General features: G+C 60.2%; 1 protein-coding gene across 1 annotated transcript; it reads left to right on the top strand.

Annotated features, from left to right (window-relative positions):
* Positions 1–13629: 13629 nt before the first annotated feature.
* On the top strand, positions 13630–24018 carry GLI1 (GLI family zinc finger 1; the record flags this gene model as incomplete). The annotated part of the gene is made up of 11 exons (XM_082073561.1): positions 13630–13726; positions 13889–13984; positions 15252–15447; positions 15638–15806; positions 15909–16010; positions 16124–16264; positions 16899–17048; positions 18851–19015; positions 19266–19514; positions 20452–20731; positions 21487–24018. 11 exons carry the CDS (start codon positions 13630–13632, stop codon positions 23679–23681), a joined length of 3840 nt encoding a protein of 1279 aa, XP_081929687.1. The 3' UTR covers positions 23682–24018.
* Between the last annotated feature and the right edge of the window lie 3762 nt (positions 24019–27780).

Consider the following 27780-nt stretch of genomic DNA (forward strand, 5'->3'; position numbering starts at 1 on the left):
GGGTGGGGGGGCCATGCTGGGTACCCCCCTTCTTCAGGACTGTCTCTCTGGGGTGGGGGAAGAGCTGGGGAGCTCCCTTGAGCTCGAGTCAGCCCGTGGTGCAATGGACCCCTTTGGAACGGTTGGGAGGGAGGGAGGAGGGGTTGTCTCCAGGGAGCACCTGGAGCAGGGGGCTCAGGGGACACGTGGGACAGAGCCAAGGCCACACCAGACCGCCCGAGTCTGAGCTGTGGGTTGTTGGTGCCTCTGGGCATCCCTGGACCGCAGCATCCCTTTGGTCCCCAGCCGGCCCCACGTTCCCGTGGTTGTGTTCCCCTCTGTGTGGGGGGCGAGGGGGCTGCTTTGTTCACGTTCAGAGTGGCTGGTGACAGTTTGGGACTCGTCTCCTTGAGAGCAGAGTGGGGTGCGGGGATGGGTCTGTGTCCTGCGGGGGGGAAACGGGAGGACGAGGGGCAGTCCTGCTCTTCTGCGACAAACCTTCCTGCAGCCTGTCGTTGGGGACAAGCGGAATGAAGCACAAACAACAGCCCTGGAAGATGAGGATGAAGGGGGTGACTTTGCCAGGAGCCCCGAAGCCACAATGAGCAGACGCAGGAGGGCACGGAGCTGTGAAGGATGGCTTCACCTTTACTAACGATACAGATTACTCTGTACCTCTACTTGTGCAGCTATTACCACTTTCACAGCAGAAGTTTCCGCAGCTGCTGGGACTCGCTGGTGCTCCATCCTGCCCACCCACCTCTCTGCTGAAGATCCCACTCTGCCTTTGCCTTCCTGATACTCACGTTTGCAACGCACCCGCACAGCCTGTGCTTTTAATTTATTTTAATACTTTGGTGCGGCTTCCCCAATAAATGGGTGGAAATGCAACATTTAGGCTCTGTGTTTTGTTTCTTAGCGTCACCTGCATGAATGGATGGGGTGGGGGGAAATGGTTTGGTGGGAATGGTCCCACCTCCCTGGGGCTGGAGAGGGTAATGTGGCATCAAATAAGCTGTTTACTGGCAGGTGCTGCTAGGGGACATGGCCCAACCTGAAGATGCTGTTCTGCACCTGGATGAGTCCCAAATGGAGTTCAAAATACCATAAATTTGGAGACTCTGACCTCGGGGGGGTGAGTGAAAATGATGAGCTGCATCCCACACCCTGTGCCGTCACTACAAATACCAGAGGTTGTACCCGAATCATGTCTCCCCAAACTCTTGTCATGTTTTCCCTTAAATGCCACCTGGTGACCCCAGTCTCAGCCCCATAGCAGCCGTGGTGCCCAAGCTGCTTGGGCACAATTTGGTGTGAGATGCTTCTGGAGCAGGAGACGATGCCCCCGCTCACCCCTCCGGGATCCCGCACGCCTGGCCTGGGTCCTCGTTGCGCAAGTGTCCGCTCAAAGCTCAGTTTGGGGCCGTTTTATCTGGGGACAAACCCACCTGGTTTCCCAGCTTGGCCCTGCGCTCCACCCTGCAAGCGGACAAAGGGCAGCTTTCATCAGCTGGCCGCAGCGGGCAAGCCCGGCTTCGGGGGCACGGCCGTCACCCCCAGCCCCGAAAATATCTCCAGAGGCCAACAGGGAACGTGCGTTTCCACGTGTGCGTGGGGGGGGCGTCCACACGCGTGTGCGTGATGCGCTGACTCACTGACACACTGACACGCTGACCCACCAGCCCGGAGCTGAGATGCTGAGCTGGCCGTGGTGGTACCACTAAGTCTTTAATCTGTGTGATCATCTGGCCCTGCTCTGAGCCGCTTTAACTTTCCTAAACAGGAGGCCAAGATTAACGGTGGGGTGGGGGGCGCGGTGGGGTTGGGGGAGCCTGTGGCGGGGGTGCTGCCCAGGTGTTGTTTCCAGATGTGGGGCTCAAAGCTGGTGGCAAAACAGCTGGGACCATCTGGCCATGCAGGTGGCCCCTTGGGAACAGGACAGTGGTCTTGGGGCAGGTCCCCGAGGCGCCCGCGGTGGAGCGGGCGGCAGCGCCGGCCCTGCGCGGTGCCCGGTGCCTTTCCTGGCAGCTTAGCCAGGGTCACACTCGGCTCAGGAATAAATCTGTTGAGCTGCTTATGCCTATTACAAAACGGGCATGCAAGCAACCCCGCTCAGCTGCACCCACCACCTTGGCCCTGCCTCGGGGGTGATGCTGTGGGACTCGATGGGCTGCACTCCAGGACATGGTTCTCCCTTTGTGCTGGAGGAAGGGGGGGCTGTGCAGGCATTGCCACCCCCACTGCGTGCTGGGGACACCCTGGGGAGCAGGACCACCCCTTCTCATCCCTCGCTGTGTTGGGAAAGGAGCTGGTCTCAGGCTGGGACAGTGGGGGAAACTGAGGCAGGGAGCAGCCTTTTGCAGGCTGTGGCTGGGAGCTGAGGTGGCACCTGAAATCTCTGTCATGCTGTGATCCCCGTGTTCTCCCTCTGCTCTGAGGGTCCAATGCAGTCAGTGGTGAGAGTATCTCATGGGTCGTGGTGTAAAGCTGCTCCCACGGGGTACTGGACACCTGCGGTGCGTGATGACACACAGGGGCACTGGGAGGACAGGCTAATGCCAAGGAAAGTAGAGTGCCCAGAGCGGGGATAATCCTGCTAAGAGGCTCCGAGGTCAGGCTGGGTGTATGGCATGGCGCCCGCCGCCTTCGAGGCTTGCACAGACAGCACCGAACCGGGGAGCGGGAGGGCCAGGAGGACATGAGCACCGGGACATGGTGAAAATGCCCATGGCCCCACGAAAATCCAGTATAAATTGGGGAATGACCTATTAGAGAGCAGTGTAGGGGAAAGGGAGCTGGGTGTCCTGGGGACAGCAGGGTGACCATGAGCCAGCACTGGGCCCTTGTGGCCAGGAAGCCAATGGGACCTGGGGGGGGTTAGAAGGGGGTGGTCAGTAGGTCAGAGAGGTTCTCCTGCCCCTCTGCTCTGCCCTGGGGAGACCACACCTGGAATCTTGTGTCCAGTTGTGGCCCCTCAGTTCCAGCAGGACAGGGAACTGCTGGAGAGAGTCCAGCGCAGCCACCAAGATGCTGGAGGGAGTGGAGCATCTCCCGGGTGAGGAAAGGCTGAGGGAGCTGGGGCTCTGGAGCTGGACAAGAGGAGACTGAGGGGGGACTCATTCCTGGGGGTCAATATGGAAAGGGGGAGTGTCAGGAGGATGGAGCCAGGCTCTTCTGGGTGACAACCAGTGACAGGACAAGGGGCAGTGGGTGCAAACTGGAACACAGGAGGTTCCACTTAAATATGAGAAGAAACTTCTCCATGGTGAGGGTGACAGAGCCTGGCCCAGGCTGCCCAGGGGGTTGTGGAGTCTCCTTCTCTGCAGACATTCCAACCCGCCTGGTTCCTGTGTAACCTCATCTGGGTGTTCCTGCTCCATGGGGGGATTGCACTGGATGAGCTTTCCAGGGCCCTTCAACCCCTGACACTCTGGGATTCTGTGAAAAGGTCCGAGCACCCGCGGTGCCGGCGGCGAGGCGGCTCCATCCGCCGCCACCAGGGGGCGCTGCCCCGCGCTCAGCCGTGTCCCCCCCGTGTCCCCTCTCGTGTCCCCCCACGCACACTGGCAGGATCCTGGGCAGAAACGCTCGTTGAAGCCACCACATCCCTTCGTCCCAGCACAGGGAGCCGGGCACACTCCTGCTGGGTGGCGGATGGGGAGGGTGGTCTCTGCTCAGTGACCCCCCGGGCGCTGGCGCAGCCTCTGTCTGCATCCCCGGTGGTGTCCGGGCTACACGAGGTGCTGAGTCCTCGCTGCCCTGCTGGGCGGTATCAGCCCGAGCTGTCCCTCGTCTGTCCACTCTCAGATTCCCCAGGACACTTGCACAGGGACCTTTGGTCTCTCCCGACTTGGGGGGTGGGAGGTGCTGGGACCCTGGTCCCCAGGTTGCCTCAGTGGAGCCAAGTTGGGCACAAGGAGCTGATCACAGAATCCCAGAGTGTCAGGGGTTGAAGGGACCTGGAAAGCTCATCCAGTGCAATCCCCCCATGGAGCAGGAACACCCAGATGAGGTTCCACAGGAACCAGGCGGGTTGGAATGTCTGCAGAGAAGGAGACTCCACAACCCCCTGGGCAGCCTGGGCCAGGCTCTGCCATCCTCACCATCAACAAGTTTCTGCTCATATTTAGTGGAACCTCCTGTGTTCCAGTTTGCACCCATTGCCCCTTGTCCTGTCCCTGGTTGTCACCAGAAGAGCCTGGCTCCATCCTCCTGACACTCCCCCTTTCCATCTTGATCCCCAGGAATGAGTCCCCCCTCAGTGTCCTCTTGTCCAGCTCCAGAGCCCCAGCTCCCTCAGCCTTTCCTCACCCGGGAGATGCTCCACTCCCTCCAGCATCTTCATCGCTCTGTGCTGGATGATCGTGTGTGTTCCCACCTCTGTGCATGTGCCTGAGCGTGCAACCGGCGCACGAGCGCACACGAGGGCACGCGGGTCCTCGTTCAGGCGCGCGTGTGCGCAGCCCCGCGCGTGGACGCGGGTTCCCGCGTGTGCGCTGGGAGCGCGCGGGCCAGGCCGCGCGCGGGACCTGCGCGTGTTGTGCGCGGGCCCGCGTGTCCCGCGCGCGCGCGTGTGTGCAGGATCCACCCCGGGTTTTCGGAGTGGCCGGAGCCGGCGGCGCTCCCGGCCGGGGTCTCCGTCCCGAGCGCGCTCGGCGCCGCCGCCGCCCGAGTTGGCGGAGCGGGACCCGCCGCCCCGCGGCTCCGCCGGTTCTGCCGGGACGCGCCGCCGCCCGCGGGGGCTCCGGCAACTTTTCTCTGGTTCCCCGAGGCGGGCCGGGAAGTGCGGGGAGCGCCGCGCCGTCCCGCCCCGACCGCCGGGGTCCCCCTGGATGTGCCTCTTCTCCCCCAGAACGAGCCGCAGCTGCAGCTGGGGTGAGCGGGAGCGCGGAGCCGCGGGACCCGCCGCCTCTCCCGGGGCCGCTCGGAGCCGTTCGGAGGTAGGAGCCGCCGGCACCGCGGGCAGGGGCTCGGGGCGCCCGCGGGCCCCCGCTCTCCGGAGGGGCCGGGATGGCGCCAGACCCTCCGCCGGGCCCGTCTCGCGTCCCGTCGACGCCGGCGGGACCCGGACCGAGGCTCCCAGCGGGGGGCCCGGCGGAGCGCGGGCTGGGAACGGGGTCGAACGGCGCGGCGCGGCCGGGTCCCTCCCGGGTCGGACGGGGCGAGTGCGCTCGGGGGGACGGGCAGAGCGCCCCGGCCCCGCCGCGCTCCCCGGCACGTACACTCGCGCTCACACCCACTCCCACGCCCTCCCGCTCCCGCCGCCGGCTGGGTGGGCTGCTCCGGCCGCGCCGCCGCTCTGCCCGCCCGGGGAAGCCCCTTGCAGCCCGAGGAGGGGAGGGCTGGGCTGGAGCGGGGGGCTCCAGGCTCCTGGGCGTGCAGCTCTTCTGCTGCCCGGGTAGGGATGTTGGAGCGGGAGCAGCCACGGCTGGAAGTTACTGCCCTGGCCCGAGTGACGCAGCAGCTGCAGGACTGTCCCCGGGCACACATGAACGGTGGGCAGTGCCACCTCCGGCACTGGTGCGAGCTCCCGGCCATCCGGAGCTCTCTTTGGCAGGGCGCAGAGCTGCCCGGCCCATCCTGCACATCCCACAGCTGGAGCACACAGCTGGATCCCCACCAACGGTACCCACTGCTTCTGGGCAAGGCTCTGAGGTTTGGTGCTGGGACAATGGGTCCCCCTGCTCCGTGACAACCTGCCAGGCCGTGCGGGCAAGTGTCTGTTAGGAGTGAGGTGCAGGGACATTCTGTGCACCCCAAGGAGCCTCCCAGAACCCACGGTGAAATGCCCAGGTCCTGGTGCACCTCGGCTTCCCATCTTTCCTCCCACAGGCTCTGGGGCTGCGCTTCTTCCCTCCCCATGGGGGCTGTAGCTGAGGCTGCCACAGAAGCATCCCATGCTTGGGAAACCTACAATCACAGAACAGCCATTGGAAGGATCTTGAAAGGTCATCTGGTCCAACTGTTTGTGGGAAAGGGAGCCTGGATGAGTTTATCAAACCTCTCTGGTTTTGAGGGGAGGAGCAGAGCTGCTTTTTCGCGTTGCTTGTGGAGCACCTTGAGTCCTCGCCTGTGCCGGTTCTGAGCGTCTGTCAGTTTTCCTGCACCGTTGCATAAGAGTGCCCAGGTGGCCTAAAAGGCCACCAGCATCCTGGCTTGTATTGGGAATAGTGTGGCCAGCAGGACTAGAGGGGTGATTGTGCTGCTGTTCTGGGCACTGGGGAGGCCAAACCTTGAATCCTGTGCTCAGTTTTGGGCCCCTCATCGTCAGAAGGACATTGAGGTGCTAGAGAGGGTGCAGAGGAGGTGATGGAGCTGGTGAGGGGCTGGAGCACAAGTGTGATGGAGCGGCTGAGGGAGCTGGGGGGTTCAGCTGGAGAACAGGAGCTGAGGGGAGACCTTCTGATCTCTGAACTGCCTGAGAGGAGCTTGGAGCATGGAGGGGGTTGGTCTGTGCTCCCAAGTGATAAAACAAGAGGCAACGGCCTCAAGTTGCGCCAGGGGAGGTTGAGGTTGGATATTAGGAAGAAATTCTTCATGGAAAGTGCTGTGGGGCATTGAACAGGCTGCCCAGGGCGGTGCTGGAGTCACCATCCCTGGAGGGGTTTAAAAGGCATTCAGACGAGGTTCTTAGGACATGGTTTAGTGCTGGAGTTGGGTGAGTTATGGTTGCACTCGATGATCCTGACGGTCTCTTCTGACTGAAATCATTCTATGATTCTACACCCAGAGTGTCCCCCAGGAGCACGGGTGTGTGTGCACGCCCAGGGACACGTATACAGAGAGGCCTGTTTGCCTGTGTGCCTATGGACATACCCGTATGCACGCGTGCACAATTATCTGCCCAGCACAATTATCTGCCCATCTTGCATCTGTGGTGCTGGAGTCTGTCTGTGTGCCTCAGTTTCTCCCAATATCTCCTCCTGGTGTTTCGCAATCCCAGTGATGCGATAAATAGAAAAGGTGCATTGGGTGGGTCCTTGGTGAGACCGAGGGGATTCTTCTGCCAAAACACAGCAAGTGTACCCAGCCCAGTGCTTGTGGCACATCAAAACCCTTCAGAAGCTGCAGAATAACAAGGTGAACAGCTGATAAAATAGCTGTCTCGGAGTGGGAACAAGCAGCAAAAACACAGAGTCGGGTTTCAGCTCTTCTGCATCTGGGTGTGAGGTTGGGATGGGGGGGGGTGTTTCCAGATGTGGTTTAAGCCCATTATCAGGCTCTTGTCCCCAATCTAGAGGGAGCGAAGCCCTGGTTGGTGTCCCCTATGGTGGCTCAAAGTGGTGTGGCTGCTGTATGTGCGGACAGAACAGTCAAGGAACGGGAAAGCAGGTGTCTGTGCCATTGATCCACCTCATTGGCGGCAGATACTTCAGGAAAGACGAGTGTCTCCTGGAGGGAGGACAGATCACCCTGCATTCCGCTGCCTCGTCTCTTAGTGTCCCTGCATTTAACATGCGGGTTGGGGTGACGCCGTAGGCAGGGGCTCCTGCGGTCACAACCCAGAGCTGAGCCTTTGTGGGTCCCACATGTTCAATTTTGCTGTTTCCCTGTGCTGAGAAGGAAGGGGAGAGCAGAATTCCTTCCAGCAGCTGCCGCCATGCGTGCACCCCTCCTCACCCTCACCCCAAACCCTCGCCTTCACCGAGACCCCAGCCCCACGAGGGCAGGGGCCAGGCGCTGCCTTTCCGTGAGCCATTCGTGCGGGTGGCGCGCGCTGGGGGCCAAAGCAAACAACACGCAAGCCCGTGACAATCGCCTGCCCGCCCTGGGACCACCTATCAAGCACCAGCACTCCTGCCCAGCTCGCCACGGCTTCCTGAGCGGCTCCGCTTGCGGTTGGCGGTCCCTGTTTTACAAGCGCAAGGAGCGCGGGGCTGGGAGCTCCCACCCTGCAGCCCCTGTGTCCTGGGATCCAGCCCAGGCTGGCCTGCCTTCCCCTCTTCCCACAGCACACGGGTGTTAGCGTGTGTTGGCGTGTCTAGAGGCATGTCAGTGCACGGTCAGGAGTGGGTGTGGATGCACGTGGGAGCGAGGGGCTGGGTTGTTTTGCCCCCTGCTGAGGTGCAGCACATCTGGCTGTGCCGCTGGAGGGGTGAGCAGGCTGGGGAGGGACCTCTGGTCCTCACTGATGAGTTTTGGCGTGGGATGGGGAATAAGGATGTGTGATGTTTTCTGAAGGTGGCAGCCAGGGCTGGAGAAAGGAAGGAGGGAGAAGCGAGTTGAGGATGTTCTGAATCCGTCCTGGCATGGTTGTGTCTGCCCCTTTCCCTCCACAAAACTAAAATCCCCCCCGAGCTGGTTCTTTGCCTCATCTTATGCAGGCGAGGGACCACCTTGGAACGAGCTTGGCAGCCCAGCCCAGCGTGAGATCACGACCCTGAATCATCCCCTTTCAGACCCCCTGAACCTGAAGCAATGTGCTTTGTGGCAGCTGCGGTCCTGGGCAGATTAGCTGCCCCATGCAGAGGAGCTTGGGCTCGCCCTAAAGGCCTGGCCTAACCGTGGGGTCAGATGTGCAGGGGGCAGCCGGGCGGGGGGTCTGCACGTTGGTTTTTGGGGGCAGAGCTGAGGAAGCCGTGGGGTCCCCAGCGCCGGCTGGTCCGGGGCAGGGAGAACGGGCTCTTCCAGGGGAAATCTCTTGCCCACGCTCTTGCCCCACCGTCCCTGGCATTTTCTTGCACCCGGGGGGGCTGTATAGCAAGCAGGACATAGAGCTGGGGAGGATGTGTCCTGGGATGTGTCCCCTCGATCCGGCGCTGGCGCCGGCGTCCGCTCTCTTCTCTTGCTACTGAGAACCATAGAATCATTTCAGTTGGAAGAGACCCTCAAGATCATCGAGTCCAAGCATAACCTAACCCAGCTCTAGCACTAAACCACGTCCCTAAGAACCTCGTCTAATACTTGTACCGATGTGCTGCCGCTCGGTGCCGCGTTCCTGCTCTGCCCCGCTCGCGGCTCTGTCTGAGCCGTTGCCGGAGTGTGGGAAGGCAGATCTTAAGCCAGATCAATGTTTTTCCTAAGGCCCCGTAGGGTTAAACCAATTGGGCATGTGGCTGACCTGGGGTCACTAGGCGAGCGGAGGCGGCTCAGGGGTTGTCCACCCCATGGCTGGAGGTGGGGAAAGGAGATGCAGTGGTGGCATTTTGGGGTGTTTTTCCCCACCCTCCCTCCTGTTGCACTGCTGAACCCCACTCTTTGCCCCCCCTTTGCACCCTCAGTGAATCAGGGTTTGGGGTGACGGGGCCTGCAAACATGTAGTGGTTCCCCCTTAGCTACTGTTGTAGCTACCAATGTGCACACGTATGTAGACACACACAAGCACACGTGCACGCAAACATACATCTGTGATTACATACAAACAAGCACCCCCCCAAAAGACATACATAAACACAAATCCCCCTCCACACACGCAAACGCATATGGCCAAAGTTGTGCACCCGCGCTTAGAGAAGCACAGATGCTCCCACGCATGCACGCCCAGAGCCCTCCCCCAGGCCCCCCATGCTGGGGGCCGTGCTGGGCGGGTTGATGGATTGTGCCACACACAGCTCAGCGCTGCTGGTCTATCGGCTGGGATCTCACTGCACGGGCTAATCCAGCCCTGACATCACATTCCTCCACAGTGGGACTCCGGGGCGGTTAACCCTGCCGGGGCTGGGCTGGGGGCAGCAGCTCGTGGGGACAATGCCGAGGCGCAGATGGGGACGCCCGCCGCCCCGTGTGCTGGGCTGGGTGGCGGCCACCCCATGCTGCACCCATGGAGCGGCTGAGGGACCTGGGGGTTCCTCTGCCCAGGACCCTTGTTGTGCGTGTCTGTGCCCCAAAATACTTCAATCCTGTGCTCAGTTTTGGGTCCCTCATCATCAGAAGGACATTGAAATACTGGAGAGAGTGAAGAGGAGGTGATGGAGCTGATGAGGGGCTGGAGCACAAGTGTGATGGGAGCAGCTGAGGGACCTGGGGGGTTCAGCTGGAGAACAGGAGCTGAGGGGAGACCTTCTGATCTCTGAACTGCCTGAAAGGAGCTTGGGGCATGGAGGGGGTTGGTCTGTGCTCCCAAGTGATAAAACAAGAGGCAACGGCCTCAAGTTGCGCCAGGGGAGGTTGAGGTTGGATCTGGGGAACAATTTCTTCCCCAAAGGGCTGTTGGGCATTGAGCAGGCTGCCCAGGGCAGTGCTGGAGTCACCATCCCTGGAGGGGTTTAAAAGGCGTTTAGACGAGGTTCTCAGGGACGTGGTTTAGTGCTGGAGTTGGGTGAGTTATGGTTGGACTCGGTGATCCTGAGGGTCTCTTCCAACCGAAATCATTCTATGATTCTAAGTCAGGGCACCTCTGGCTGTTCCCGGGCCCGGGGCTGGCCGGGGCGCTGGAGCCGTCCCGGTGCAGGCGGGCGCTGGGGGCTCTGCCCATCGCGGGGGGCGCTGGGGGCATCCCGCCTCCTCCTCTTGCAGACGGCTCTTCCAAGGGTGTGTGATTCCCCGGTCAGCGCCGTCTGTCTGTCCCTCGTTCCTGCCAGCTCCGCTCCACCACCCACCAGTGCAGGCACCGACTGTCATCCCATGGTACAACTCACTACATCCCCTTTCCCCCTCTGCCTTTTGCGCCTTCTCCTCTGTCTCCTTCTCTCCCCCCCGCCCCGTTCCCCAGTGTCCTCAGGAAACTGGAGCCAGATGACACATTTTAGATGTGTTTGCAGGAAATAAAAGGCAAGGAGCTGGGGAGGAGGGGGATGGCCGGTCCTGACCCCCTCCCGCGCCGTGTTTCGGAGTCTGGAGCCAGCCCTGCTTCTTGCGCTGCTCCTGCCGCTGGCTGCGCTCCTTGTTTTCTTGGCAAGGGGAGAGGAGGAATGTGTTTCAGTTTGAGTTTCTTGGCAGGAGGAGACTGAGGGAAGATTCCCCTCCATCCCGCCTGCGCCTGGCTCTCAAATTTATGCCCATAGGCTGCGACTTGGGTGGGCCGGGGCGCTGCGCGGGGGAGGCGAGCGGCGGGGGGGGAGCTGCGGGCCGGTTCCCGTCGGCTCCCCGTGGCCCCGGCCCCCTCCAGCTTCTCTTGCTGAGGGGGCCACCGGGGTCTGGGGAGCCCCTGTGGGGCTGCGGGAGCATCCTGTGGGTCCTGGGCACTTTCTGCCTTGCTGGTGCTCCGCGGGGGGATTGGAGAGCACCGTGTCACTGCCATCACGCCTGGCACCCACCTCTCCCCAGCCTTTGCCAGGCTGGGTCTGCTCACCAAACTCTTCCCCTTTGCTTGGGATGCAGCAAAGAGGGGCCGTCGTGGCACAGCGGGACCCCCACCCTCCCGCGGTGCCCGGGTGGGACCAGAGCCCCGCTGAGCTGTCCCCAGTTCTACATGGTGGGCGCGGGGGGGACACAGAGCAGATGCCACCCTGGGCTGGGAGATGGTGCGTGAGGCTCGTGGGTCCTGATGCGGGGGGTAACGTGCCTTGTGCTACCTGCCTGTGTGTTCCCCGTGAACGGTGGTGTGCTGTGCCCACGTGTGCTCCGCGTGTGCTTACGTAAAGCCGTGCACACGCCTGTGTCTTGCGCCTGTGTGCCGCATGCATGCACAGGCAGCTTTCCGTGTGTTCCACGGGACGTGTGTGTTCTCTGGTGTGCATAAGCGTGTGCGTTTTACACAGGAGCTCTGTGCACGCACGTGGAGCTTCCGTGGTGGTTGCCCCGCAGGTGTGAGCACATTGTGTGTGTGTGCACATTGTGTGTGTGCGCACGGCTGCAGCAGGTGGTGCGCACGGCTGTGCACAGCAAGGGGAGCGGGGCGAACAGTCGGCGAGGTAGGGGGGACATGGCAAAGGCTTCGTGAAGGGCTTGCAGACCCTCTGCCCGTTAGATATTGGGGCAGGTGGGCGGCTTCCTGCAGAGCTGATGCCCCAGGCTTTGCAAAGCCGGGTCCAGCGGGCAGGTAAGAGGCCCTGAACTGCCTGAAAGGAGCTTGGGGCATGGAGGGGGTTGGTCTGTGCTCCCAAGTGATAAAACAAGAGGAAACGGCCTCAAGTTGCACCAGGGGAGGTTGAGGTTGGATCTGGGGAACAATTTCTTCCCCAAAGGGCTGTTGGGCATTGGACAGGCTGCCCAGGGCAGTGCTGGAGTCATCATCCCTGGAGGGGTTTAAAAGGCGTTTAGGTTCTTAGGGATGTGGTTTAGTGCTGGAGTTGGTTGAGTTATGGTTGGACTCGATGATCCTGAGGGTCTCTTCCAACCGAAATCATTCTATGATTCTAACTCACGGCACCTCTGCCAACCCCCACCTCGTTTCCTACGCGTCGCCCCCACCTTCCTGGGTACCTCCCTCCCCCTTTGCCTGCCCCGCTGCCCCCCCCCCATTCTTCCAGGCTGACACTCTCACAAAGCCCCGAGACAAGCTTTCAAAGGGGCAACTCATGCGGAAGAATTGCTGCCCCCCTCGCCTCCCCCGGGCTGCAAACGCAACGCAGCGCTTTCCCAGCAGGGTGAGGGGCTTCCACTCCCCCAGACCCCTTGTTTGGGGTGATTCCCCTTGTGTCTCAAAGGAGGGGGGTGAGGGGGCAGGAGGCCTTGTTCCCAGCAGCACTCACGTGTGTGTCTCCATCACCCTGTGGTTGTTTGTCCGTCCAGAGCGTCTGTCCGTGGGCAGGGCGGGTGGGACCTGTGGGTGCTGCAGGGACCGTGGGGAGCGCAGAGCAGGGTGCCAGCTCGGCGCTTTGACCAAGAACGGTTCTGACCATCTGCGCCTTGGTTTCTCATTTGGGCGGTGGAGTTGTATGCGGAGATATTCACCGGTGGTTGTTGCCGAGTCAGGTCCCTTACAGCCCGGTTCCTCTGCCCAGGACCCTTGTTGTGCGTGTCCGTGCCCCAAAATACTTCAATCCTGTGCTCAGTTTTGGGCCCCTCGTCATCAGAAGGACGTTGAAGTACTAGAGAGGGTGCAGAGGAGGTGATGGAGCTGGTGAGGGGCTGGAGCACAAGTGTGATGGAGCGGCTGAGGGAGCTGGGGGGTTCAGCTGGAGAACAGGAGCTGAGGGGAGACCTTCTGATCTCTGAACTGCCTGAAAGGAGCTTGGAGCATGGAGGGGGTTGGTCTGTGCTCCCAAGTGATAAAACAAGAGGAAACGGCCTCAAGTTGTGCCAGGGGAGGTTGAGCTTGGATATTAGGATGATATTCTTCCTGGAAAGGGCTGTGGGGCATTGAACAGGCTGCCCAGGGCAGTGCTGGAGTCACCATCCCTGGAGGGGTTTAAAAGGCATTTAGACGAGGTTTAGGGATGTGGTTTAGTGCTGGAGTTGGGTGAGGTTATGGTTGGACTCAATGATCCTGAGGGTCTCTTCCAACCAAAATGACTCTATGGAAATGGTGGGGAGAGGGTTTCCCCTTTGCCCCCTGCCCTTCCCGCCTTGGCAGCACCCCAGCTCCTGCCTTTGCCTGGGCCGGGGTCTGCGCTGGGGCTGCCGGGGCGGGGGGCGCAGGGTTTTGTGCCGCGGGCGGGGGGTGTCAGGGCCGGGCGGGGGTGGCTGCAGGATGGGGGGAGGCGCGGGGGTCCCCGTGGGATCCGGGGGCTCCGGCCGCCCACCCTTGTGCTCCGCAGGCCCCGACCGGCTCCAGCGCCGCGGCGAGGACCAGATGCAGCGCTGAGCCTGGCCAGGCCCCGCCGCGATATGTTCAACCCCGTCAGCGCCCCGGCCGCCGGCTACGCTGAGCCCTGCTGCCTGCGCCCCCCGCATGGAGCCGCCCCGGGTGCCACAGCGCCACAAGGTCGGTTGTAGCCACCTCGCCATGGCTTGAGTGGTGGTTGCCATGCAGGACACCCGACTTCAGTTTCAGCCCTTGGGTTCAGGGGCGCTCTGGGGGTTTCGTCTCCCGCGTTGTGCCACCATCCCAAATACGTCTTCCCATCTTTCTCCTCCCCTCTGGCAGGACTTGATTTCCCCTTGTGCCGTCAGTCCAACCTCACGAGCAGCCACCGTGGTTATGGGGCGGCGCCAGGAGCCGAGCATCCCGGCAGCGGTGACGGTAAGTGTCCGGTCTTGGGGGGCGCGGGGCAGGCGGGGGCTCTGCACGGGGTCCTGGGCTGTGTCGTGTGGGCAGTGCTGGGGACAGTGACACCGGTGATGGGGCTTCAGGGGTCTTCACAGAGTCCCAGAATGTCAGGGGTTGAAGGGCCCTGGAAAGCTCATCCAGTGCAATCCCCCCATGGAGCAGGAACACCCAGATGAGGTTACACAGGAACCAGGCGGGTTGGAATGTCTGCAGAGAAGGAGACTCCACAACCCCCTGGGCAGCCTGGGCCAGGCTCTGCCACCCTCACCATGAACGAGTTTCTTCTCGTATTTAAGTGGAACGTCTTGTGTTCCAGTTTGCACCCATTGCCCCTTGTCCTGTCACTCGTTGTCACCGAGAAGAGCCTGGCTCCATCCTCCTGACATTCACCCTTTCTGTATTGATCACTATTAATTAGTGACCCCTCAGTCTCCTCTTCTCCAGCTCCAGAGCCCCAGCTCCCTCAGCCGTTCTCTCTCCTGTGTGAACAGGAGGGTTTGTTGGCTGTGGCCAAGGCGATCAGGAGCTTTTCTCGGGAAGATGGCAGCTGTAGCAGCGAGTGCGCATGTACCAAGGGGTTCGGGCACCCCCTAGGAACATTGGTGGCTGGGGTAGGCAGGGTGACGCTTTTGAGCCTTGCCGTAACCCAAAGTATAAATGGGGAGAGGAGTGGCTGGGGGGCAGCCCTGCAGAAAGGGATCTGGGAGGAGGCAGCAGTGGGTCCTGGTACCCGAGGGGGCAAACTGCATCGGGGGGGGGGGTCAGACCCCGCGGGGGAAGGAGGGGACCATCCTGCCGTGCTCAGCACCGCTGCGCCATCGCCTCTTCTCCCTGACATCCAGCGATAGGTTCGTGGGAATGGTTCAGAGCTGTGCCAGGGGAGCTTTAGACTGGCCATTCAAAGCATTTATTTGCCAAGACGGTCGTCAAACACTAGAACAGGCTTCCTAGAGGGACAGTTGGTGCCCCAACCATATCAGTGTTTAAGAGACATTTGGACAATGCCCTTAATAACATGCTTTAATTTTTGGTTAGCCCCGAACTGGTCAGGCCGTTGGACTAGATGATCATTGTAGGTCCCTTCCAAATGAAATATTCTATTCTGTTCTCAGAAGCTAACCAGCACACTCAGGGTACTCCTCCAGGCTCCAAAGCGGCAGGCTCGTGTCCTCGGGGGTTTCTTGAGCCCCCCAGGACCCACGCTGAGAGGAGTGCCCCCCGCTCTCTGCTGCCATCCCAGGCTCACGGTTCTCAACGCCCCGTGGTGCAGGCAAACTGGGCAAGAAGCGGGCACTGTCCATCTCGCCTCTGTCAGACTCTAGCATTGACCTGCAGACGGTAATCCGCACCTCACCCAACTCCCTTGTCGCGTTCATCAACTCCCGCTGCGCCTCTGCCAGTGGCTCCTATGGCCACCTCTCCATCAGCACCATCAGGTGGGCACCGGACCTCAGCCCCGCTGGCGCGTGCGCCGCGTCAGGCCGGGGTGAGGGCCAGGGAAGGCGGGAGCAGAGAGATCCAGTGGGTTACGGAAGGAGTGGCTGGGAGTTCAGACCCCTGGCTCAGAAGACTTAAATTTCTGCCCCTCTGGCGGTGTCGTCTGCTCATCCCTCTTGCTCTTTGCAGCCCGTCACTGGGGTACCAGAGCCCACCGGCTCAGCAGAAGGGCCAAAGCCACCTGTATAACCACACTCCGCCTCCCGCCCCGGCACCGTGTGGCGCCCACGAACACCTGCCCGCCCGCCCGGGGCTCCTGCAGCACGGCCCGGCTCGGGTGACGCTCAAACACTGCCAGGTAAGGGCGCCCGGCATCCCTACATGCGGTGCCTCCCACAGAGGGGTGGTCCAGCGGGCATCTCCGTGCTGACCGCTCCCCACTGTCCCCCTGCCACGGCAGCAGCTCAAGTTGGAGTGGAGCCTGAGCAGCCCCCTGACCGTCAGGTACCCCGAGGAGAGATCTGAGGGTGACATCTGCAGCCCAGCTTCCACGGGCACCCAGGTACTCCCCAGCCCCTGGGACCCCCCCACTTCCGCAGGGCACCACGCTCCTCACGGTGACAGCGAGCACAGAAGGTGGCACCGGGGAGCGCTCACCTGGCTGTGCCCCCCCAGGACCCCTTGCTGGGGATGCTCGATGTTCGGGAAGATCTGGAGAAGGAGGATGGGAAACCGGAGTCTGAGACGGTGTACGAAACCAATTGCTACTGGGACGGCTGTGCCAAGGAGTTCGATACGCAGGAGCAGCTGGTGCATGTGAGTTAGGACCTGCCTGGGTGCTCCCAGTCCCAGAACCTGCCCTCAGGGTGGCTGATGTCCCCGTGTCAGCCCCTCTGCTAAGACTGTCCCATACTGGGACGCCCCCCTCGCCCTGAGAACTCACCGCACAGGTACACGATGTTGGAAGTTGCCCATAGGGAGGGAGGGACGTGCATCCTTCGCTTCTCATGGGCTGGTTCTTTGTGACACTCCCATGCCTTGTCCATGTCTGGCCTTCCTCACCTGGGGCAGCTCTCCTGAACCTCCAGGCTTCTCCTTTGCTCTTCGTCTCCCTCCAGACACTCCCAATCTGATCTCAGAACCTGCGGTGCCTCCAGGCTTCTCCTTAGCTCTTCATCTCCCTCCAGACACTCCAAATCTGCTATAGCCCCTTCACCACCTCTCAGACCACCTTGACTCCCGTGTCTTCTCTTGGTCCTCCCAAAATAGCCCTCGGCCATCTCCTGTATCCCCTCTCTCCTCCAGACACCATCTGACCACTGTTTTCCCCCAGTCTCCACCATCCCAGTCCCTCCATGTCCCTTTCTCCCCTGAGATTCTCTTTGGCCACGTGTCTCCCTGACCCTTGGCACCCTCCCCAATGCCACCAGCGATGCCGCTCTCTCCTCAGCACATCAACAACGAGCACATCCATGGGGAGAAGAAGGAGTTTGTGTGCCACTGGGCGGCGTGTTCCCGGGAGCAGAGGCCCTTCAAGGCTCAGTACATGCTGGTGGTGCACATGCGGCGTCACACGGGCGAGAAGCCTCACAAGTGCACGGTGAGCTGGCGCGAAGCTTTGCCGGGGTCCCTTGCGCCAGACGGAGCTCAGGACAGGGCGCGAGGTGGCCCGTGTGGTACATGGCACCGAGGGGGACACGTGGTGGGACACGCAGGGTGGTCGGGAGCGGGATGGTGCAGGGTGGAGTGGGGTTCATGCGTGGCAGCCCGTGTGATGGATGGCGTGGAGATGTGTGGAGGGTTAAGATTGCGGGGTGACAATAAAACCCTGGCAGATGTATTGTTAACCCCCTCTCCCCCCCACTTCCCCCGTTTTGCCCCTCCCTCTCCCCCCTTCCCACTAAGGACAGGCGATCGGGAGGGAAAGAAGGACAGAGAGAAGAGAGTTGGAAAAATTAAAGATGTTTTACTAATGCTACTAATAAGAATAGAGAAAATAATACAAAATATACAAAACCAATCTTGAAAGTCTCAGCAACTGCAGGGCAGGCACCCAAAGTCCTGGACTGGACTCTGCAGCCAACCGGAGCTGGATTCAGTCTCTCACTAGGGCTCAGTTCTCAGGGACGACCAGCAAGATCCTCTCCTAAGGTCGGCCATAAGCAGAAGGGAAAAGGGAAAGGGATGAGATCCTTGTGATCTCCCACTTTTATATGAAGTATTCACGTGAATGGAATGTTATACACAGTTGGTCAGTTTCTTAGTCACTTGTTTCTCGTCGCCCCTCTCGCGAGATGTCCATCCGTGCTTATCAATAAGTTTGCATTCCATTGCTAGGTTTACCAAAACATGTGTCTGGTTCTCCAGGAAAATGCAGTTAATATGAAGGCTTTAGCCGACAGGCAAAATTCACTGAAAGAGAAACTTGTTTTTAACAAAACCATGCATGTGAGGTGGGGAGGTTTGAAGTGGGCGAGGTGCAGTTTGGTGTCACCGTGGCAATGTGACCACGGAGCCGCTCACTCACCTGCTCCCTCACCGCCCCCCATAGGGGAGAGAACAGAAAGGGAAGGGAGAAACTTGGATTGAGATCAACACAGCTTAATAAAATAACAAAATACTAATACACTGCTACTAAATAGATATAGAAAATAGAAATAAATGATGCTCAAGGCAATTCCCTATGAACTCTGGCCACAACGGAGCATCCAGTCCCAGGAAACGGCACCTGGTCCCAAAGCCGATCCCAGAGAGAGAAAAGAGGAGAAAGGCAGAAAGGCTCAGAGGCCTCTGCAAAATGGTAAAAGGACGAACTAAACATCCCAACCAAAAACTCCCCCGGCTGCGCCAAAAAGAGCGAAGAGAAGAACCAGAGAGATCAGAAGAGCCAAAACCAGAAGGTCCCAACTCTCCTTAAATAATGAGCAGGATGCTAATGGGCTGGAACACTGTGGTTGCTCCGTGTGGGTGTCAGTCCAGCTCTGTCCGTCCATCCCCTTCCTCGCTGCCTCACCCCTGTGGGCAGAGCTCAGAGTGTCCTTGGCTCTCAGAGCAGAGCGATTCAAACCATGAACCCTGTGCTGGGCTGGGATCTGCTTGTTCTCAACCTGAGTGCAAATCATGAGCGTGCTGGCTGGGAAAGAGAAAGGTTTGTAATGCAGGAAGGAAATCAACCCATTTTCAGTCCAACCGGCACACACGGCCGTGTGGACAGTGGTGGGACACAGGCCAGGGGGTCACGGGCTGTGCAGGGATGCTGAAGGAGGGCAGGTGTGTTGTGCGTTGGTTGGGAGGTGCGATACGTGTCCATGGCCGATGTGCCGTGGGTATGTAGCGTGGGGGTGATGCGGGGCAGGGTCTGTGGAAGGTGTGTGGCATGTTTCACCCTGCTTACCCGCGCAGTTCGAGGGCTGTAGCAAAGCCTATTCCCGCCTGGAGAACCTCAAGACGCATCTGCGCTCACACACGGGTGAGAAACCGTACGTGTGTGAACACGAGGGTTGCAACAAGGCCTTCTCCAATGCTTCCGACCGCGCCAAGCATCAGAACCGCACGCACTCCAACGAGGTACAGACCCACCTGGGGCTCTTTGCACCCCTTTGGGCTCCCCCTTTGCCCCCTGGTTAGTCCCATACTCTAAATTCCTAACATGCCCTTTCCAAGGGGACTCAGCCTCTTGATCCCTCTTTCAGTTCTTGGGTTGACTTGTGAGGAAGGGGAAGGGTATTTATTCCCTGCCCAGCTGGTACTTTGCTGGGAGGGGTCTCTATTTGGGGCTCCCACCCTCCCTCACCGTTCCCCCCATGTTCCCTGGCAGAAGCCCTACGTGTGCAAGATCCCGGGCTGCACCAAGCGCTACACAGACCCCAGTTCCCTGCGCAAACACGTGAAGACGGTGCACGGCCCCGACGCCCACGTCACCAAGAAGCACCGAGGGGATGCGGCGCCAGGCCGTGCGCTGCTCACCCCCGGCGGCCTCCCGGACATGAAGCAGGAGAAAGACGCAAATGGCCCCACTGAGGCCCGGAGGGATGACGGCAAACTCTTGGTGCCAGACTTGGCCGTGGTAAGGAGCTGGGGGTGAGGGGACGGCATGGCCAAGGCCATTGGAGTGCTCATTTTGTGTGGAAGGGCAGTTGTCTCCACATCTGCATGTCGACGGGGCAAATGAAATATAACAAGGGCAAGTGTAGAGTCTTGAATCTGGGCAGGAACAACCCCAGGTTCCAGTGTAAGTTGGGGAATGAGCTGTTAGAGAGCAGCGTAGGGGAAAGGGACCTGGGGGTCCTGGGGACAGCAGGGTGACCATGAGCCAGCACTGGGCCCTTGTGGCCAGGAAGCCAATGGGACCTGGGGGGGGTTAGAAGGGGGGGGTCAGTAGGTCAGAGAGGTTCTCCTGCCCCTCTGCTCTGCCCTGGGGAGACCACCCCTGGAATCTTGTGTCCAGTTGTGGCCCCTCAGCTCCAGCAGGACAGGGAACTGCTGGAGAGAGTCCAGCGCAGCCACCAAGATGCTGGAGGGAGTGGAGCATCTCCCGTGTGAGGAAAGGCTGAGGGAGCTGGGGCTCTGGAGCTGGACAAGAGGACACTGAGGGGGGACTCATTCCTGGGGATCAATATGGAAAGGGGGAGTGTCAGGAGGATGGAGCCAGGCTCTTCTGGTGACAACCAGTGACAGGACAAGGGGCGATGGGTGCAAACTGGAACACAGGAGGTTCCACTTAAATCTGAGCAGAAACTTGTTGGTGGTGAGGGTGGCAGAGCCTGGCCCAGGCTGCCCAGGGGGTTGTGGAGTCTCCTTCTCTGCAGACATTCCAACCCGCCTGGTTCCTGTGGAACCTCATCTGGGTGTTCCTGCTCCATGGGGGGATTGCACTGGATGAGCTTGCCAGGTCCCTCCCAACCCCTGGCATTGATTCTGTGGTCTGGTGGGGTGCGGGCTCACAGGCTGTGTGGTGGGTGTCTGACCCCCCGTTTCCCTGGTTACTGTTTCGGGTCCCCCAGAAGCCGCAGCCCAGCCCGGGCGGGCAGTCGTCGTGCAGCAGCGACCACTCCCCGCTCGGCAGCACCACCAACAACGACAGCGGCGTGGAGATGGCGGGCAACGCCGGGGGGAGCTACGAGGATCTGTCCACGCTGGAGGACGCGCTGCCTGGGGAGCCCATGGGCACCTCGGGGCTCATGACCCTCCACAAGCTCGAAAATCTTCGCATTGACAAACTGAAGCAGATGAGGAAACCGTCAGCCACCAAGGGCCTCAGTTTGCCAGCCATCCCTGGAGCCGGTGAGAATGTGGTTCCGTTCTATGTGTCCCGTGGGCACCGAGTCAAGAGGGGTCTGGTTTGCACACAGAGAGGTTTCCGCACCTTCTTTTCACTAGTCCTGGATCTCAACATCTGGGCTGTGACTTGATGATCATAAAGGTGTTTTCCAACCTAAATGATTCTAAATGATCTTCTGCCCCCTCTTTGTTGGCACCAGTGGGCGCCCACCAGGAAAGAAGCCACGTCCCGGTGCTGGAGGGGGTTGCGTGTCCCCGCTCTGGCCATGAACCATATGTTGACCTAAAGAAAATGGGAAGAGCAACAGTAACTCCAAAGCGTCAGAAAATATTTAACATTACTTGTTTTCACACGGACCATAAGATCTGCCGTATTCAAACACAAAGCCTCTTGTCCTCAACACCTGTGACCACTTTAGAATGACCCAGTCCATTGCGTGATGAAGCAACATTGTTGGTCAAGAAACCAGTTTCTGGCACGGCGCTATTTGTAGTCACTTTTGCTTTCTCCGAGAGGCTGCAAATAATGAGATGTAGACATGAACACCTCGTGAATACATTTAGCTTTCCATTTAGCTATAGCTTTATTCAGCATGGCTGTAGATAAGGGTAGCAACAAACAATCGAAGCTTAAAGAGCATTTTTAACATAAGTACCAAGGGCTTATATTTGATCTGAAACTGTTTTATTTTAAGGGAATAGCGTTTAATTGAATTGTCCCCAGCGCCCTGGTTTAACACCTCTTTTCCTTCCCTCAGGCCTACCCGGGGAGGCCCCCGGCGTCTCGGTGCCGCCGCCGGCAGCGTGGCAGCGGCGCATCGCGGAGCTGTCGGCGGCGGAGCCGGGCCTGGCGCCGAGCGAGCGCCGCAGCAGCACCACCAGCACCGTGAGCTCGGCCTACACCGTGAGCCGGCGCTCGTCCCTGGTGTCCCCGCGCCCGCCGGGGGCCCGGCTGGGCGGCGAGGCGGGCGGGATGGGCCTGGCAGATGGCTACGAGCTGGTGTCTCCGGACGAGTCGCGCCGCTCCAGCGCCTGCGGGGGGCTGCCGGGTGTGGGCAGCCTCACCCCGGCCCAGCGCTACCGCCTCAGGGCCAAATACGCCGCGGCCACGGGCGGGCCGCCGCCGACCCCGCTGCCCAGCCTGGAGCAGGGGTTGCCGCACGGCCATAGCTCGCCCGGGGACTACCTGGGGACGCCGGAGCCCCGCTTCCTTGCGAACGGTTTGCCGCGAAGGCACAGCTCCAACGAGCACGCTGGCTACGCGGGCGGCGTCCCCCCTCACCTGCTGCCCTGGAACGGCGTACGGCGCGCCAGCGACCCCGCGCGCACCGCGGCCAACCCTCCCGCCGCCTCCAGGGTGCAGCGCTTCAAGAGCGTGGGTAATGTGAGCGTGCCGGGAGCGGGCAGACCCGCTCTGCAGCCCGTGGGTGGCTCCGATGCCAACCTTCAGCGCCACGTGTTCTCCCCACGGCCACCCAGCATCAGTGAAAATGTCTTCCTGGAGACGGCGAGCGTAGACGGCCCCGGCGCAGGCGTGGAGTCCGGCTTGCTGGAGATGGAGCAGTACTTGAGCTACCCCGAGGAAAGCTTCCCGTGCCAGGGGATGGGTGCGGAGCTCCAGTGCCTCTACGGCAGCGCTCAGCGGACCACAGGGGGACTGCAGCTGAACCCGGGAGGGCACAGGGACATGGAGGAGGGATTGCTTCAGTCCGACTTCTCCCTTCCGCAGTGCCAGATGAACCAGCACTTCACGACCATGCATGCCGGCGGCGAGCCCATGCCGGCTCCGTGGGATGAGCCTCCCCAAGGCAACCTGGAGCTGAGCTCTGGGCAGTCGAGCGTCGGCGCCTCTGTGTCTGCCGTGTCCGGGCCGCACTGTCACCATCCAAGTCCTGAGTACCTGCTCCCCAGTTCTTGCGGGCAGCAACCCAAACTCATGAGCTCGTGCCAGGATCGGGGTTTTACTTCGGGGCACCGGCTTAACCGACTGCAGATCAAATGTGAGCAGCGTTACCCGGCGCCTGCCCCGGCGCTTGCTCCCTGCCAGAACGCCAAGCTCGCCGGGCCCCTGCAGCCTCCAGCATCCTTTGGCCAAGCCATGAGCGCGGGGCCTGGTGGTTACCAGGCTGAGGAACTCGGTTACATGGGCATGTCGAGCCCGGGTGCTCGAGGAGCCCAAAGCTCCGCCATGCAGAGCAAAGAGGCGATGGTCTGTAGCTACGTGCAGGCCCAGCAGGCTCTGATGTGGGGAGACCAAGTGGCTCCCGCCGGAGCGGACGCCGGCGCGGGGCTGGGCGAGCCTGGGCAGTGCCAAGCTGTGCCAGCACCGCTGTACCTTAGCCCCAAGTACTCTGGTTACCAAACCAAACCAGACCACCTGCGGGGCCCGCCGGAGACCCAGCACCTCCTCGGCACCCCGTGCTTCCACCCGGAGATGGTGCCGCACCCGCCCGGTGGCCCTAAACCCGCCGGTCACCAAAACAGTGTGAAATACGCGGGGGATTGCTACGCGGGGCTGGATCCCAGCTCCCGGCGTGCGCTCCGCTTGCCCCCCGCCCGCCCCGCACCCGAGGGGCTCAGTAATTCCCAGTATCGCCCGGGCCAGGTGGGCAGAGGGGGACATAAGGTGCTGGGCCAAATGGCAGCAAGCTGCAGGGGTCCCCGGCACTACGGTGGGAGCTTGGAAGGACTCAAAGGCAGCTCGTGTTACCAGCTGGGCTCCGGGGAGCAGGTGGCCAACAGCCTGGACTCTCTGGACCTGGAGAACACGCACCTTGACTTTGCTGCCATTGTGGAAGATCCAGAGACGCCTGCGCTGCTGCCCGGGCCACCAAGCCCTGCTGGTGGCCTCCTGCTTGCTGCATCCGGGGGTGCCAACATGGCCGTGGGCGACATGAGCTCCATGTTGAGCAGTCTGGCGGGGGAAAGCCATTTCCTCAACTCCTTGTCCTAACGGGGAGGTACCAGCCATCAGGGGGGAGCCGAACCGCATTGGGGCAGAGGTGCGAAGTCCCTTCTCACGTGGAGATTCGTGGCATGAAACACCCCGGGGTGTCCCCTTGTGCGGTCTGTGAGTGTCACGCTCTTCCAGGGAAGGGACATCGCTGGGTCCCACACGCTGTAAGCCCCATTAGGTGCTGTGGGTCACCTCTTGTTGGCGGGAACTGGTTTGGGAGTCCCTCCATTCCAGTGCCTGGAACCTTTCCCTGCCTCCCTCTGGACACGGTGACCCTGGGCAGTCTTGATGTCAAAACCAAAGAGTCCTACCCATCCCAATGTTCCCATTACACCTGCCCCTTATATCCTCATCTTTGTCTTGACTGCAATCACTCCTTGCTTGGCAAGGCCACCCCCTCCCTCCCATGGACGGTGCCCGTGTCGCTCCGTGTCTGTCTGTCTGTCCGGTGGGTGTTATCCCAGCTTTTGTTTGAGAGAAGCGGCGGCCCCCGTCCCCATTAAACCCTTTCTCAGGGGGCTGCGGGCTGTGTGCAGTTTGACCCACGAGAGCCCAGCGTGGCCCTTGGGGGTCCAGCCACAGCGTCCAGCAATGAGGACCCTAAATTGACAATATCTCGTACTCCAAAGATAGAAAAGTGCTTCCCCTTCACCTTTCCCCACCCCGATTTGGGGAAAGTCCCCATCTGTGGGACTGTGCACAGAGTGGGAGCCGCCACCAGGGCGCGAAAATAGCCCCGACACCCTAAACCTGGGTCTGCAACGGGGATAAAACATTAATTAATCAATAAATAGAACAATTTGGGGGGAGGGGAGGAAAAAAAAAACCCAAATGGAAACAGCTGAAGCGACTCTCGCCGTGTGCAGCTGCTGCCCCCTGCTGGCGGGACGCGGCACTGCAGGCGGGACACGGCGCATGCGCAACGCGGTGACGGGGTGGGGCCGCCGCTGGGGGCGGGGATATGCAAATCAGCAGAGCAAGCGCTCGAACTGGCTGCCGGGAAAAAAGAAATGGAATATAGTTTTCAGGTTTTACGCTTTCAGCCTTACTGACCAAGCAAGGTGACCAAACCTGCCCAAAGTGACCCCCCCCAAACTCACCCAAATCCCCCCAAAGTGACCCCAAACCCCGCCCACTCCTGCACCCCTGGGCGGGCTCTCTGCTTGTGAGGGTGTGTCCTGTGCAAGCCCCGCCCCTGCTCACTATTTGGCAGCCCCATTGCCCCCCAAGGCTCACTATTTGGCAGCCCCATTGCCCCTCAAGGCTCACTATTTGGCAGCCCCATAGCCCCCCAAGGCTCACTATTTGGCAGCCCCCTTGTCCCCTATAGCTCACTATTTGGCAGCCCCATTGCCCCCCAAGGCTCACTATTTGGCAGCCCCATTGCCCCCAAGGCTCACTATTTGGCAGCCCCATTGTCCCCTATAGCTCACTATCTGGCAGCCCCATTGCCCCCCAAGGCTCACTATTTGGCAGCCCCATAGCCCCCCAAGGCTTTGTTGGGCTCCGCCCACAGGGACACGCCCCTAAAGAGGCTCCACCCCCTTCCTAGAGGTGGTTCCCTGGTCAGTAGGGGTGTGTCCTTTGCAGACCCCGCCCATTCCAGACTCCACCCACTCAGTTTGGCTGCCCCCTGGGGTGTGTCTCAATCAGGCCCCGCCCCCTTAAAAAGCTCCGCACCCCAGCCCCCGGGGCGGTCCCTTCTCAGGCTCCGCCCCTCGCCCCACCCCCTTTATAACGAGGTTATAAAGGGCGGGTGCAAAGCCCTTCCAGGCAAAGGCTCCACCCTCCAGCACTTGCGCTAATTAGTTAATCGTGCTCATTAACTGACTAATTAACAGGAACCCCGAGAGCAGCAAGGAACAGCTGGCCACGTGCCCTCCTGCTGGCCACGCCCCCCCTGCTGGCTACTCCCCCTCCAGCAGACCACGCCTCCATTCAACTGACCACGCCCCATCCAGCTGACCACGCCTCCATTCAACTGACCACGCCCCATCCAGCTGACCACGCCTTCCCTGGGTAGAATGGTGGGGTCACAAGGATCTATGGGGCAGTTGTGGGGGTCACGGGGTCTGTGGGGCTCCATGGGGCTGTTTTGGGGTGAAACACCCCAGAAGAGGCTGAACAGCCCCCATACTGCCCCATAGCCCCCTCAATGCGCCACTTAATGACTCCAAACTGCCCCATAGATCCACAGCAGTGCCCCACAGCACCCCAAAACCCACCCCCAGCGCCTCCATAGCCCCCCTGCACTTGTGGGGCAACAAGGGGGTGGTCATGAAACCAACCCCGCCCACCACAGTAACCCCCACACCCCCCCAAAGTGACGAGTTTTGGAACCTCTTTGAGGGGTTTTGGCGTCTCACATGATGGGAGACGCGGTCACCGTTGCTGTGGCAACGCCCAGATCTCGCCAGCAACTCCCGCGAGAGCTGCGGCTGCTGGCGGGACCCCGCTGCGCGGCCGGGTCCTAAAGCACGGCCGGGTCCTAAAGCGCGGCCGGGTCCTAAAGCACGGCCGGGTCCTAAAGCGCGGCCGGGTCCTAAAGCACGGCCGGGTCCTAGAGCGCGGCCGGGTCCTAGAGCGCGGCCGGGAACGTCCAAAATCTCCTGGGGCACGTATAGCACCGCTTGGGCTTGTATAGCAGGGCCTGGGTTACATATAGCACCACCTGGGGCTCATATAGCCCCACCTGGGGTACATATAGCATTTTTTTGGCTCGTATAGCACTGCCTGGGGTACACATAACATTGCCTGGGCTTATATAGCACCACCCGGCGGTTATATATCACTGCCCAGGGCCCATATAACATTGTCTGGGCTCATATAGCACAACCTGGGGCACATACAGCACCCCCTAGGGTACATATAGCACCACCTGGGGTACATAAAGCACCGCCTGGGGTACGTATAGCACCACTTGGGGTACGTATAGCACCACTTGGGGTACATATTGCCTGGGCTCGTATATTCATTGCACCACACATGGGCCATATAACAATGTCTGGGCTTCCTTTCCTTTTTCCTTTTCCTTTTTCCTTTTCCTTTTTCCTTTTCCCTTTTCCCTTTCCCTTTTCCCTTTTCCCTTTCCCTTTTCCCTTTTTCCTTTTCCTTTTCCCTTTTTCCTTTTCCCCTTTTTTCCTTTTTTATTTCCCCTTTCTTCTTTCTTTTTTTTTGTCTTTTCTCATTTTTCTTTTTCCTTCATATTTTTCCTTATTTCCTTTTTCCTTTGTAATTTTCTTTTTTCATTTTTTCTCTTATTTCTTTCCTATTTTTCCTTCCCCCCCACTCCCCCCCCCAGCCCAGTGCAGCCGCTCTCCATAGGGCAGGATGTCACACACAAGTGACTCCTGGCACCTTCTCACCCCATCATTGTCCCCAAGGTGTTTTGGGGCATCATCAGCCATGGATTTACTGCGGATGGAGCCTAAATTAGACTCAGCCTAACAGAGCAGCCTGTGTAATCCGGCGTGAAAGTCTCCCCCATGTTGGCACAAAGAGAAGCGCAGGGTTGTCCCTAAACTTCAAGCAGGTGACCCCAAAAGACCCCCCAGTAACCAGAGTGGGGGGCACTGGAGCTGGGACCAACCTGCATCCAACAGCTGGGAGGCTTCAGTGCGGCTTATTTTCCAGCTGTGGCACATCTGGAGGCAGGAGATGGGCACGGCCCTTGCGAGGAGCAGGCAGGTGGCACCAGGACACGCTGCGGTGTCCCAGGATGTCCCCTGGGCCCCGATGTCACGACCATTAACTCAATTAACTCTGACCATCAGCCACCCTAACGACCCAACACAGCAGCAGCCCTTAGAGGACCCGTTTCTAATTAATTTTAGCTCGTTAACTAATTAGAATAGAACCAGAGAATCGCTTTGGTTGGAAGGGACCGTCAAGATCATCGAGTCGAACCGTTAACACAAAAATGTCCCCACAAACCTCATCTCCGTGTCTCTTCAGACCCCCCAGGGGTGGTGACTTCACCACTGACAACCCTTTCTGTACATAATTGTTTTCCTAATATCGAATCTAATCTAATTAATGGATTTACTTGTAAATTCTCAGAAAAGCCGCGTTCCCTGCAATCCTTTCCCCCCCCTGG

The sequence above is a fragment of the Streptopelia decaocto genome, assembly GCF_964273445.1.
Source record: "Streptopelia decaocto genome assembly, chromosome: 27".
Lineage (NCBI taxonomy): Eukaryota > Metazoa > Chordata > Aves > Columbiformes > Columbidae > Streptopelia > Streptopelia decaocto.